This window comes from Rattus norvegicus, chromosome 4 (genome assembly GCF_036323735.1).
Source record: "Rattus norvegicus strain BN/NHsdMcwi chromosome 4, GRCr8, whole genome shotgun sequence".
In the NCBI taxonomy this organism is placed as follows: domain Eukaryota; kingdom Metazoa; phylum Chordata; class Mammalia; order Rodentia; family Muridae; genus Rattus; species Rattus norvegicus.
In genome coordinates, this window is record NC_086022.1 from 158,025,898 (window position 1) to 158,038,923 (window position 13,026).

At 40.0% G+C, this 13,026-nt stretch overlaps 1 protein-coding gene across 1 annotated transcript in view; it reads left to right on the forward strand.

Moving 5' to 3' along the window:
* Positions 1-240: 240 nt before the first annotated feature.
* The window catches only part of Clec4a (C-type lectin domain family 4, member A), a 93,767-nt gene continuing 80,981 nt past the window's right edge, over positions 241-13,026 (forward strand). Inside the window, exons 1-2 of the mRNA XM_039108012.1 lie at positions 241-274; positions 924-1,004. Coding sequence (XP_038963940.1) covers positions 241-274; positions 924-1,004 — 115 coding nt within the window. The remainder of the gene's footprint in view (positions 275-923; positions 1,005-13,026) is intronic.

Consider the following 13,026-nt stretch of genomic DNA (forward strand, 5'->3'; position numbering starts at 1 on the left):
TTCCTCTGAGAGTTTTCAGGAAAAATTTCAGGTATGTTTCTCAATTTCCTCTTTCTGATGTCCTTAAACCATTAGAGAGAAGTATAAACTGTGACTTCTATCTATACAACATTGGCCATCTCTAGAGCATGAGACACTTGACTCTGAGCTCTGGCCTTTTGAAAAGAGCCAGGTTCCTGCGTCATACCTCAGAGAGACATATAGAAGAAATCCTTGACCTTTTGAATATACACCTCAATAATGATACAGGAAAAACTGCCCCAAGGTGAGATGGGCAATCTTTGGTACAGGGAGAGACTGGGAGTATGTGATATAGTGAGAAGGTGACTGGGCTAATGACACAGACAAGTTGGCAGTCTGAAGTGATGGAGTGGATCAAGACAGCAGAGCCACAGGGGTTTGAAGGAAGTATAATACCTCAGAGACAGGAACTATGAACAAATAAGAAACCAAATATTGAAGAGGTATATAAAAAGATAGGATATCGATGGAAAAATGTGACACTTAAGATAGAAGTAAAAGGGTATAAAAATTTCAGGTGCCTGAGGGTGAAATGTTTCTGGAGTGTGTGTGTGTGTGTGTGTGTGTGTGTGTGTGTGTGTGTACGTGTGTGTGTGTGTGTGTGTGTGTGTGTGTTTTCCGGAGCTGGGGACCGAACCCAGGGCCTTGCGCTTCCTAGGCAAGCGCTCTACCACTGAGCTAAATCCCCAACCCGTGTGTGTGTGTGTGTGTGTGTGTGTGTGTGTGTGTGTGTGTGTGTGTGTGTGTGTGTTTTATAGCTGTCTTTAACATATACTCTAGATCTTTGGCAACTATTTACAGCTTCTTTGGAAATATTCCGAGCAGTTTTTCTGATTGTCGATTGCTCTAAGCTTTTGGTCCTATGGTGAGTATATCTGCTTGCTATCTGACAAGGAAGGAAGTCTGCTGGATTCTGAGACTCTGGTCAGCTGCTGTGATTTCCATGTTACTCCTCAGCACCTGTTTCATCATCAGCTGTGTGGGTAAGTTCTTCACTGACTGTTGTCCCTTTTGGACACTGTCTGGTCTCTTCTACAGAGATTCATAGGGGCTCTTTTGTTTTGTTTTGAGTTTCTAAGATAGTTTCTCTGTGTAGTCTGTTGCTATCCTGAAATTCTCTCCATGGTCCTGATGCTGAACTCACTGCGATCCTACTGCCTCCATCTTTCAAGTACTGGAAATAAAAGGATGCAATATCATCACCAGACCGAGGGTTTTCTTTTAACCACATTATCTGTTCCATCCTTACATGCAGTGTCATGCTTTTCTCAACTTCTTTTCCTTGTTGTTCTTTTCCCCACCTTTTGACCACAGAGTTGTCTAAGGTTCCTTGACCAGCTGTCTTAGCACATGTTATTTATAACCATCATCTTAGATAGTGCCTTCCTTTAATCACAGTTTCTTCTCACAACACCTCCATATTGGGAATGCAAATTCAATTGATGTTTCATTGTTGACAGGTCAGAGTCTGATTCATATGGGATTTTTCCTCAATACAAGAGGGAAAGTAACCAAATAAAATAATGATGATTGAAGAAATAAAATATTTCTGCCTCTTTGATCCTCATGTAAAGCACCCTCTGTAGTCTATTCTGTGAAACGTTTTGGTGATGTTCTTTGCAGTCTACAGTCTGCTTCTGTATTTGGTATGAGAATTATCACAGTAGTTACCACATAGTCTAAGGAGAGGAAGTGACTTACCCCAAGTCCTTCATGTCTGCAGTCTGCTCTGCAATCCAAAGACATCTTCTCACTGAAGTGCAATCTGGCTTAATTAGCACAGCCAAGCTTAAGGGTGTGGATTGTGGTCATTAAGGATAGTTATTTTGCTGTTTGTGGAACCAAAGTTCAGGACCCAAACCATGAACTAGAAACATTTGCTTAAAGTAGTAATAAAGCCCATGTTTGTTGATAGTTTAGCGTGCATACTCATGAACAAAATGTTAACGTAGAAGTATTTTTATTGGATCTTTGAAACTTACATATTTATATACAACGTATTTTGATCAAATCCACCCCAGATAGAAGTCTTCATGTTTAATTTATTCCAAACTGTGGTGGTGGCCATGCAGAATCTTCAGGGAACAGAATCTGAGAAACAGCCACACAACTTTTTTTTTCTTTTCTTTTTTCTTTTTTTCGGAGCTGGGGACCGAACCCAGGGCCTTGGGCTTGCTAGGCAAGCGCTCTACCACTGAGCTAAATCCCCAGCCCTGGGAACAGAATCTGAATGCTTCAGTGATGGAACTCTATGGTGGCAAGGCTCATGGAAAATGCTTCCCACTTGGGGATGACCTGCTGTAGAAAGTATTTAATCTCAATTGGGGGTTTATACCCTGCCTTTGATCATTAAGTTCAAAGATAAAGGACATATAACCTTTATATTTATAATAAGCCTTCATCAGTACTAGGGCTGGGCAGATATTCATCCTGTATGCTATTATGTCTACTTCCTTGTCAATAGCCCTGACTTATAACTTGTGATGTTCCATTTGGACCTCTCTTATCTCAATTTGGCCAGCCATCATGGCTATCTTTTCATGCTTCACCTTTCTCTTTTCCCCACCTTCTTCCTCTTCATGGTTCTCCTCAGACCCCCAAACCCTGCCTGTCTCAATTCTGCTTAGCTATAGGATGTTAGCATCTTTATTCATGAATGAGGAATAACTTGAGAGATAATGTCACATAGTGTCATTTGGGTCTACATGTAGATCCTGTTGCCTCCTGTTGGCAACCAGACCTTTTGTGGCCAGAATTTAGCATTACAATACCTAACAAAAGAATAAAACTCAAGAATTACCTGTGCTCTCCTTGCTCTTACTATTCTGTCTGTGCTCATAGCAATATTTTCTTTTACTTTGTTGGTCTTAGGCAAGGCTGGGATCACTCATGCTGAAAGCTCTGTGGATGAATCTACATTTTTTCTCAATAACCTTTTGAGGGGTAAAACTCTCCTGTCCTACTTTTGCATGTGTTTATTTTCCAGATGTAATCTTTAAACATGGGTATTTTGGGGCATGTTATCATGTCCCTAGAGAAACTGCTACAGCCACAGTGAGTAAGCCTGTGACTGCTATAGAAAACAGTGTGTCCTGCTTGCATAGCTGTTCTGAGGAAGCTGTGTCTGATCAACAGAGATATCAAATGAGGAAGCTGTGACTGAACAAGAGACTTAAAATGGGGGAAGCTATGTCTGATCAACAGAGTCTTAGTAAATAGCGAACTTATGTCTGATCAATAGGGGCTTGAAAACAGTTTTTAGAAAGATGATATCAGGAATTGATAGGTACATGTCAGAAAAATTTGCTTGGTACAAGGAACACTTCTCTGTCCACAATTAAAAATGGTATTGTGAAAGAGGATTAACTATCTGATAACTAGATTTATACTCATGAATGTTTAATCTGTCTCTCACCTTGTGTAACTTCATTTGTTACCAGCTGTCTATAGGACATACTTGGCTAAACATTTAATTTTGGCTTGCTGAAATTGTACTTTGCAGCTCAAAGTAAGGTTAGGGGGTGATTTACCCAGTGGGAAGGGGAAGGAGGAAAAAAATTGAGGGCTTTTTATATTGATGGGGCTTTTTTAATGCTGATGTTATGATTTCTTTTAATAAAATAACCAGTGACATCACAGGATTATGATTGTATAACAACATAAAATACATAAAATTGGAGCTATTTGGGGCTCCATGCTAGAAAGTTGACAGGAGCTCAGTGTCTTCACTTTCGCTGGCACCCCTTCCTGGTCTCAGGACCTGAACCTTTCAGCTGAAGATGGTCTCTGAATACTTGCAAGCAGGAATATTCATACCCTCTGATCTTGGCTCAAAGACCAATACCTTAATGAAGAGTTGGAACATATATACAGTATAGTGTAGAAAAATATAACCTTCAATTTCTATTTATAAAAATTCCACACCAATGTACAATATTTGACTAGACGCTGTTAAGTATGAAGTAGAGTCAATGATTTATATTTTATCTCACCTTTCTATATTCTCCCCTCTTTTATTCTCCTTTCCCCTCTTTTTCCTTACTATTAGATAGAAGTAAAGAAGAAAATGGCAAAAATGAAAGAAAGAAAGAAACCCCTGAATATAACCTTCTTTTCTGTGTTTACTCCTTGACCAAGAATATTAACAGCCACTTGCTCCTCTTAAGAAACTTGAAATAAGTCCTGGGAAACCTGTTGTGTAATTTACTGTCCAGTTTCTGTGTGATGGAATACTGCAGAGCTTAACTGAAGTCCTGTCTGGAACAATTTGAGCCTGGACCATCTTAGCTAGGTGTTCTGAAATTGTCCTGGATGCCATTTTTGAGGATATAGGCAGTCCACGAGGTTAGATCACCTGGGCTAACTGTCTTGTCTTCATTGGTGTCTGGTCATTTTTGTGCTAAGAATACATTACTTGAGTAATGTCATAATGTCAGCGATCCAATAAGGAATTTCAGGTCCATTCTCCTTATCTGTTCTTCACCCCAAGCTCATTCAGCAAGCACCTGAGATTCCTGGAATGCTAAGTACCTTAGCTTTCAGCTAGTGACCTTTGCTCACCCTGGATACTCCTAACTCCTTCTCCAAAACTATATATCCCTTGCTTCAGTCCAAAAAATGTGTGTGTTCACAAACTCTGTTTTGTTTAATACCATCTAAGAGATGTGATTTATTGAGCCACCCAAGAATGTAATGGCTGCTTCACACATGGTGAAAGCATATCATATCCTTAAATGTTTTAAATCTAACATGTCCATGGGGTGCCATCCAAATTCTTCATAATCTTGGGGATGTATATGGTCTGCTGTTATTTTCAAAAAGTAACTGGATAAGACCTTCTTTAATTTCATTATATGATAACACTGTAGGCTCTTGTCTTAGTTCCACTGTATCAGTTAATCTTTATTTCTTTTTTTTTTACTTTTAAAGATTTATTTGAATTTTTTTTCAGTTTTTTTATTTATTTAATACTTAATAATAATTCTTTGGTTTCCGGGCAAACATCCCCCTCCCCCCTCCCCTTCCTTATGGGTGTTCCCCTCCCAACCCTCCCCCCATTGCCGCCCTCCCCCCAACAGTCTAGTTCATTGGGGGTTCAGTCTTAGCAGGACCCAGGGCTTCCCCTTCCACTGGTGCTCTTACCAGGATATTCATTGCTACCTATGAGGTCAGAGTCCAGGGTCAGTCCATGTATAGTCTTTAGGTAGTGGCTTGATCCCTGGAAGCTCTGGTTGCTTGGCATTGTTGTACACATGGGGTCTCGAGCCTCTTCAAGCTCTTCCAGTTCTTTCTCTGATTCCTTCAATGCGGGTCCTATTCTCAGTTCAGTGGTTTGCTGTTGGCATTTGCCTCTGTATTTGCTGTATTCTGGCTGTGTCTCTCAGGAGCGATCTACATCCGGCTCCTGTCAGCCTGCACTTCTTTGCTTCATCCATCTTGTCTAATTGGGTGGCTGTATATGTATGGGCCACATGTGGGGCAGGCTCTGAATGGGAGTTCCTTCAGTCTCTGTTTAATCTTTGCCTCTCTCTTCCCTGCCAAGGGTATTCTTGTTCCCCTTTTAGAGAAGGAGTGAAGCATTCACATTTTGATCATCCGTCTTGAGTTTCATTTGTTCTAGGCATCTAGGGTAATTCAAGCATTTGGGCTAATAGCCACTTATCAGTGAGTGCATACCATGTATGTCGTTCTGTGATTGGGTTAGCTCACTCAGGATGATATTTTCCAGTTCCAACCATTTGCCTACGAATTTCATAAACTCGTTGTTTTTGATAGCTGAGTAATATTCCATTGTGTAGATGTACCACATTTTCTGTATCCATTCCTCTGTTGAAGGGCATCTGGGTTCTTTCCAGCTTCTGGCTATTATAAATAAGGCTGCGATGAACATAGTGGAGCACGTGTCTTTTTTATATGTTGGGGCATCTTTTGGGTATATGCCCAAGAGAGGTATAGCTGGATCCTCAGGCAGTTCAATGTCCAATTTTCTGAGGAACCTCCAGACTGATTTCCAGAATGGTTGTACCATTCTGCAATCCCACCAACAATGGAGGAGTGTTCCTCTTTCTCCGCATCCTCGCCAGCATCTGCTGTCACCTGAGTTTTTGATCTTAGCCATTCTTACTGGTGTGAGGTGAAATCTCAGGGTTGTTTTGATTTGCATTTCCCTTATGACTAAAGATGTTGAACATTTCTTTAGGTGTTTCTCAGCCATTCAGCATTCCTCAGCTGTGAATTCTTTGTTTAGCTCTGAACCCCATTTTTTAATAGGGTTATTTGTCTCCCTGCGGTCTAACTTCTTGAGTTCTTTGTATATTTTGGATATAAGCCCTCTATCTGTTGTAGGATTGGTAAAGATCTTTTCCAAATCTGTTGGTTGCCGATTTGTCCTAACCACAGTGTCCTTTGCCTTACATAAGCTTTGCAGTTTTATGAGATCCCATTTGTCGATTCTTGATCTTAGAGCATAAGCCATTGGTGTTTTGTTCAGGAAATTTTTTCCAGTGCCCATGTGTTCCAGATGCTTCCCTAGTTTTTCTTCTATTAGTTTGAGTGTATCAGGTTTGATGTGGAGGTCCTTGATCCACTTGGACTTAGGCTTTGTACAGGGTGATAAGCATGGATCAATCTGCATTCTTCTACATGTTGACCTCCAGTTGAACCAGCACCATTTGCTGAAAATGCTATCTTTTTTCCATTGGATGGTTTTGGCTCCTTTGTCAAAAATCAAGTGACCATAGGTGTGTGGGTTCATTTCTGGGTCTTCAATTCTATTCCATTGGTCTATCTGTCTGTCTCTGTACCAATACCATGCAGTTTTTATCACTATTGCTCTGTAATACTGCTTGAGTTCAGGGATAGTGATTCCCCCTGAAGTCCTTTTATTGTTGAGGATAGTTTTAGCTATCCTGGGTTTTTTGTTATTCCAGATGAATTTGCAAATTGTTCTTTCTAACTCTTTGAAGAATTGGATTGGTATTTTGATGGGGATTGCATTGAATCTGTAGATTGCTTTTGGTAAAATGGCCATTTTTATTATATTAATCCTGCCAATCCATGAGCATGGGAGATCTTTCCATCTTCTGAGGTCTTCTGCAATTTCTTTCTTCAGTGTCTTGAAGTTCTTTTTTTTTTTTTTTATTAACTTGAGTATTTCTTATATACATTTCGAGTGTTATTCCCTTTCCCGGTTTCCGGGCAAACATCCCCCTCCCCCCTCCCCTTCCTTATGGGTGTTCCCCTCCCAACCCTCCCCCAATTGCCGCCCTCCCCCCATAGACTAGTTCACTGTGGGTTCAGTCTTAGCAGGACCCAGGGCTTCCCCTTCCACTGGTGCTCTTACTAGGATATTCATTGCTACCTATGGGGTCAGAGTCCAGGGTCAGTCCATGTATAGTCTTTAGGTAGTGGCTTAGTCCCTGGAAGCTCTGGTTGCTTGGCATTGTTGTACTTTTGGGGTCTCGAGCCCCTTCAAGCTCTTCCAGTTCTTTCTCTGATTCCTTCAATAGGGGACCTATTCTCAGTTCAGTGGTTTGCTGCTGGCATTCGCCTCTATATTTGCTGTATTCTGGCTGTGTCTCTCAGGAGCGATCTACATCCGGCTCCTGTCGGTCTGCACTTCTTTGCTTCATCCATCTTGTCTAATTGGGTGGCTGTATATGTATGGGCCACATGTGGGGCAGGCTCTGAATGGGTGTTCCTTCAGTCTCTGTTTTAATCTTTGCCTCTCCCTTCCCTGCCAAGGGTATTCTTTTTCCTCATTTAAAGAAGGAGTGAAGCATTCACATTTTGATCATCCGTCTTGAGTTTCGTTTGTTCTAGGGATCTAGGGTAATTCAAGCATTTGGGCTAATAGCCACTTATCAATGAGTGCATACCATGTATGTCTTTCTGTGATTGGGTTAGCTCACTCAGGATGATATTTTCCAGTTCCAACCATTTGCCTACGAATTTCATAAACTCGTTGTTTTTGATAGCTGAGTAATATTCCATTGTGTAGATGTACCACATTTTCTGTATCCATTCCTCTGTTGAAGGGCATCTGGGTTCTTTCCAGCTTCTGGCTATTATAAATAAGGCTGCGATGAACATAGTGGAGCACGTGTCTCTTTTATATGTTGAGGCATCTTTTGGGTATATGCCCAAGAGAGGTATAGCTGGATCATCAGGCAGTTCAATGTCCAATTTTCTGAGGAACCTCCAGACTGATTTCCAGAATGGTTTTACCAGTCTGCAATCCCACCAACAATGGAGGAGTGTTCCTCTTTCTCCACATCCTCGCCAGCATCTGCTGTCACCTGAGTTTTTGATCTTAGCCAATCGCACTGGTGTGAGGTGAAATCTCAGGGTTGTTTTGATTTGCATTTCCCTTATGACTAAAGATGTTGAACATTTCTTTAGGTGTTTCTCAGCCATTCGGCATTCCTCAGCTGTGAATTCTTTGTTTAGCTCTGAACCCCATTTTTTAATAGGGTTATTTGTTTCCCTGCGGTCTAACTTCTTGAGTTCTTTGTATATTTTGGAAATAAGGCCTCTATCTGTTGTAGGATTGGTAAAGATCTTTTCCCAATCTGTTGGTTGCCGTTTTGTCCTAACCACAGTGTCCTTTGCCTTACAGAAGCTTTGCAGTTTTATGAGATCCCATTTGTCGATTCTTGATCTTAGAGCATAAGCCATTGGTGTTTTGTTCAGGAAATTTTTTCCAGTGCCCATGTGTTCCAGATGCTTCCCTAGTTTTTCTTCTATTAGTTTGAGTGTGTCTGGTTTGATGTGGAGGTCCTTGATCCACTTGGACTTAAGCTTTGTACAGGGTGATAAGGATGGATCGATCTGCATTCTTCTACATGTTGCCCTCCAGTTGAACCAGCACCATTTGCTGAAAATACTATCTTTTTTCCATTGGATGGTTTTGGCTCCTTTGTCAAAAATCAAGTGACCATAGGTGTGTGGGTTCATTTCTGGGTCTTCAATTCTATTCCATTGGTCTATCTGTCTGTCTCTGTACCAATACCATGCAGTTTTTATCACTATTGCTCTGTAATACTGCTTGAGTTCAGGGATAGTGATTCCCCCTGAAGTCCTTTTATTGTTGAGGATAGTTTTAGCTATCCTGGGTTTTTTGTTATTCCAGATGAATTTGCAAATTGTTCTTTCTAACTCTTTGAAGAATTGGATTGGTATTTTGATGGGGATTGCATTGAATCTGTAGATTGCTTTTGGTAAAATGGCCATTTTTATTATATTAATCCTGCCAATCCATGAGCATGGGAGATCTTTCCATCTTCTGAGGTCTTCTTCAATTTCTTTCTTCAGTGTCTTGAAGTTCTTATTGTACAGATCTTTTACTTGCTTGGTTAAAGTCACTCCGAGGTACTTTATATTATTTGGGTCTATTATGAAGGGTGTCGTTTCCCTAATTTCTTTCTCGGCTTGTTTCTCTTTTGTGTAGAGGAAGGCTACTGATTTATTTGAGTTAATTTTATACCCAGCCACTTTGCTGAAGTTGTTTATCAGCTTTAGTAGTTCTCTGGTGGAACTTTTGGGATCACTTAAATATACTATCATATCATCTGCAAATAGTGATATTTTGACTTCTTCTTTTCCGATCTGTATCCCCTTGATTTCCTTTTGTTGTCTTATTGCTCTGGCTAGAACTTCAAGAACTATATTGAATAAGTAGGGAGAGAGTGGGCAGCCTTGTCTAGTCCCTGATTTTAGTGGGATTGCTTCAAGTTTCTCTCCATTTAGTTGAATGTTAGCAACTGGTTTGCTGTATATGGCTTTTACTATGTTTAGGTATGGGCCTTGAATTCCTATTCTTCCCAGGACTTTTATCATGAAGGGGTGTTGAATTTTGTCAAATGCTTTCTCAGCATCTAATGAAATGATCATGTGGTTTTGTTCTTTCAGTTTGTTTATATAATGGATCACGTTGATGGTTTTCCGTATATTAAACCATCCCTGCATGCCTGGGATGAAGCCTACTTGATCATGGTGGATGATTGTTTTGATGTGCTCTTGGATTCGGTTTGCCAGAATTTTATTGAGTATTTTTGCGTCGATATTCATAAGGGAAATTGGTCTGAAGTTCTCTTTCTTTGTTGGGTCTTTGTGTGGTTTAGGTATAAGAGTAATTGTGGCTTCGTAGAAGGAATTTGGTAGTGATACATCTGTTTCAATTTTGTGGAATAGTTTGGATAATATTGGTATGAGGTCTTCTATGAAGGTTTGATAGAATTCTGCTCTAAACCCATCTGGACCTGGGCTCTTTTTGGTTGGGAGACCTTTAATGACTGCTTCTATTTCCTTAGGAGTTATGGGGTTGTTTATCTGGTTTATCTGTTCCTGATTTAACTTCGGTACCTGACATTTGTCTAGGAAATTGTCCATTTCCTGTAGATTTTCAAGTTTTGTTGAATATAGGCTTTTATAGTAAGATCTGATGATTTTTTTGAATTTCCTCTGAATCTGTAGTTATGTCTCCCTTTTCATTTCTGATTTTGTTAATTTGGACACACTCTCTGGGTCCTCTCGTTGGTCTGGCTAAGGGTTTATCTATCTTGTTGATTTTCTCAAAGAACCAACTTTTGGTTCTGTTGATTCTTTCTATGGTCCTTTTTGTTTCTACTTGGTTGATTTCAGCTCTGAGTTTGATTATTTCCTGCCTTCTACTCCTCGTGGGTGTATTTGCTTCTTTTTGCTCTAGAGCTTTTAGGTGTGCTGTCAAGCTGCTGACATATGCTCTTTCCTGTTTCTTTCTGCAGGCACACAGCGCTATGAGTTTTCCTCTTAGCACAGCTTTCATTGTGTCCCATAAGTTTGAGTATGTTGTACCTTCATTTTCATTAAATTCTAAAAAGTTTTTAATTTCTTTCTTTATTTCTTCCTTGACTAGGTTATCATAGAGTAGAGCATTGTTCAATTTCCATGTATATGTGGGCATTCTTCCCTTATTGTTATTGAAGACCAGTTTTAGGCCATGATGGTCTGATAGCACGCATGGGATTATTTCTATCTTTCTGTACCTGTTTAGGCCCGTTTTTTGACCAACTATATGGTCAATTTTGGAGAAAGTACCATGAGGAGCTGAGAAGAAGGTATATCCTTTTGCTTTAGGATAGAATGTTCTATAAATATCTGTTAAGTCCATTTGGCTCATGACTTCTCTTAGTCTGTCTACGTCTCTGTGTAATTTCTGTTTCCATGATCTGTCCATTGATGAGAGTGGGGTGTTGAAATCTCCCACTATTATTGTGTGAGGTGCAATGTGTGTTTTGAGCTTTAGTAAGGTTTCTTTTACGTATGTAGGTGCCCTTGTATTTGGGGCATAGATATTTAGGATTGAGAGTTCATCTTGGTGGATTTTTCCTTTGATGAATATGAAGTGTCCTTCCTTATCTTTTTTGATGACTTTTAATTGAAAATTGATTTTATTTGATATTAGAATGGCTACTCTAGCTTGCTTCTTCTGATCATTTGCTTGGAAAGTTGTTTTCCAGCCTTTCACCCTGAGGTAGTGTCTGTCTTTGTCTCTGAGGTGTGTTTCCTGTAGGCAGCAGAATGCAGGGTCCTCGTTGCGTATCCAGTTTGTTAATCTATGTCTTTTTATTGGGGAGTTGAGGCCTTTGATGTTGAGAGATATTAAGGAATAGTGATTATTGCTTCCTGTTATATTCATATTTGGATGTGAGCTTATGTTTGTGTGCTTTTCTTCTCTTTATTTTGTTGCCAAGACGATTAGTTTCTTGCTTCTTCTAGGGTATAGCTTGCCTCCTTATGTTCGGCTTTACCCTTTATTATCCTTTGTAATGCTGGATTTGTAGAAAGATATTGTGTAAATTTGGTTTTGTCATGGAATATCTTGGTTTTTCCATCTATGTTAATTGAGAGTTTTGCAGGATACAGTAACCTGGGCTGGCATTTGTGTTCTCTTAGGGTCTGTATGACATCTGTCCAGGATCTTCTGGCCTTCATAGTTTGTGGCGAAAAGTCTGGTGTGATTCTGATAGGTCTGCCTTTATATGTTACTTGACCTTTTTCCGTTACTGCTTTTAATATTCTTTCTTTATTTTGTGCGTTTGGTGTTTTGACTATTATGTGATGGGAGGTGTTTCTTTTCTGGTCCAATCTATTTGGAGTTCTGTAGGCTTCTTTTATGCCTATGGGTATCTCTTTTTTTAGGTTAGGGAAGTTTTCTTCTCTGATTTTGTTGAAGATATTTACTGGTCCTTTGAGCTGGGAGTCTTCACTCTCTTCTATACCTATTATCCTTAGGTTTGATCTTCTCATTGATTCCTGGATTTCTTGTATGTTTTGGACCAGTAGCTTTTTCTGCTTTACATTATCTTTGACAGTTGAGTCAATGATTTCCAGGGAATCTTCTGCTCCTGATATTCTGTCTTCCATTTCTTGTATTCTGTTGGTGAAGCTTCTATCTACAGCTCCTTTTCTCTTCTTTTGATTTTCTATATCCAGGGTTGTTTCCATGTGTTCTTTCTTGATTGCTTCTATTTCCATTTTTAATTGCTTCAACTGTTTGATTGTGTTTTCCTGGTTTCTTTCAGGGATTTTTGTGTCTTCTCTCTATGTGTTTCTACTTGTTTATTTATGTTTTCCTGGAATTCTTTCAGGCATTTTTGCGAATCCTCGCTGTAGGCTTCTACTTGTTCTCTAAGGGAGTTCTTCACGTCTTTCTTGAAGTCCTCCAGCATCATGATCAAATTGATTTTGAAACTAGATCTTGCTTTTCTGGTGTGTTTGGATATTCCATGTTTATTTTGGTGGGAGAATTGGGCTCCGACGATGCCATGTAGTCTTGGTTTCTGTTGCTTGGGTTCCTGGGCTTGCCTCTCGCCATCAGATTATCTCTAGTGTTACTTTGTTCTGCTATCTGACAGTGGCTATACTGTCCTATAAGCCTGTGTGTCAGGAGTGCTGTAGACCTGTTTTCCTGTTTTCTTTCAGCCAGTTATGGGGACAGAGTGTTCTGCTTTCGGGCATGTAGTT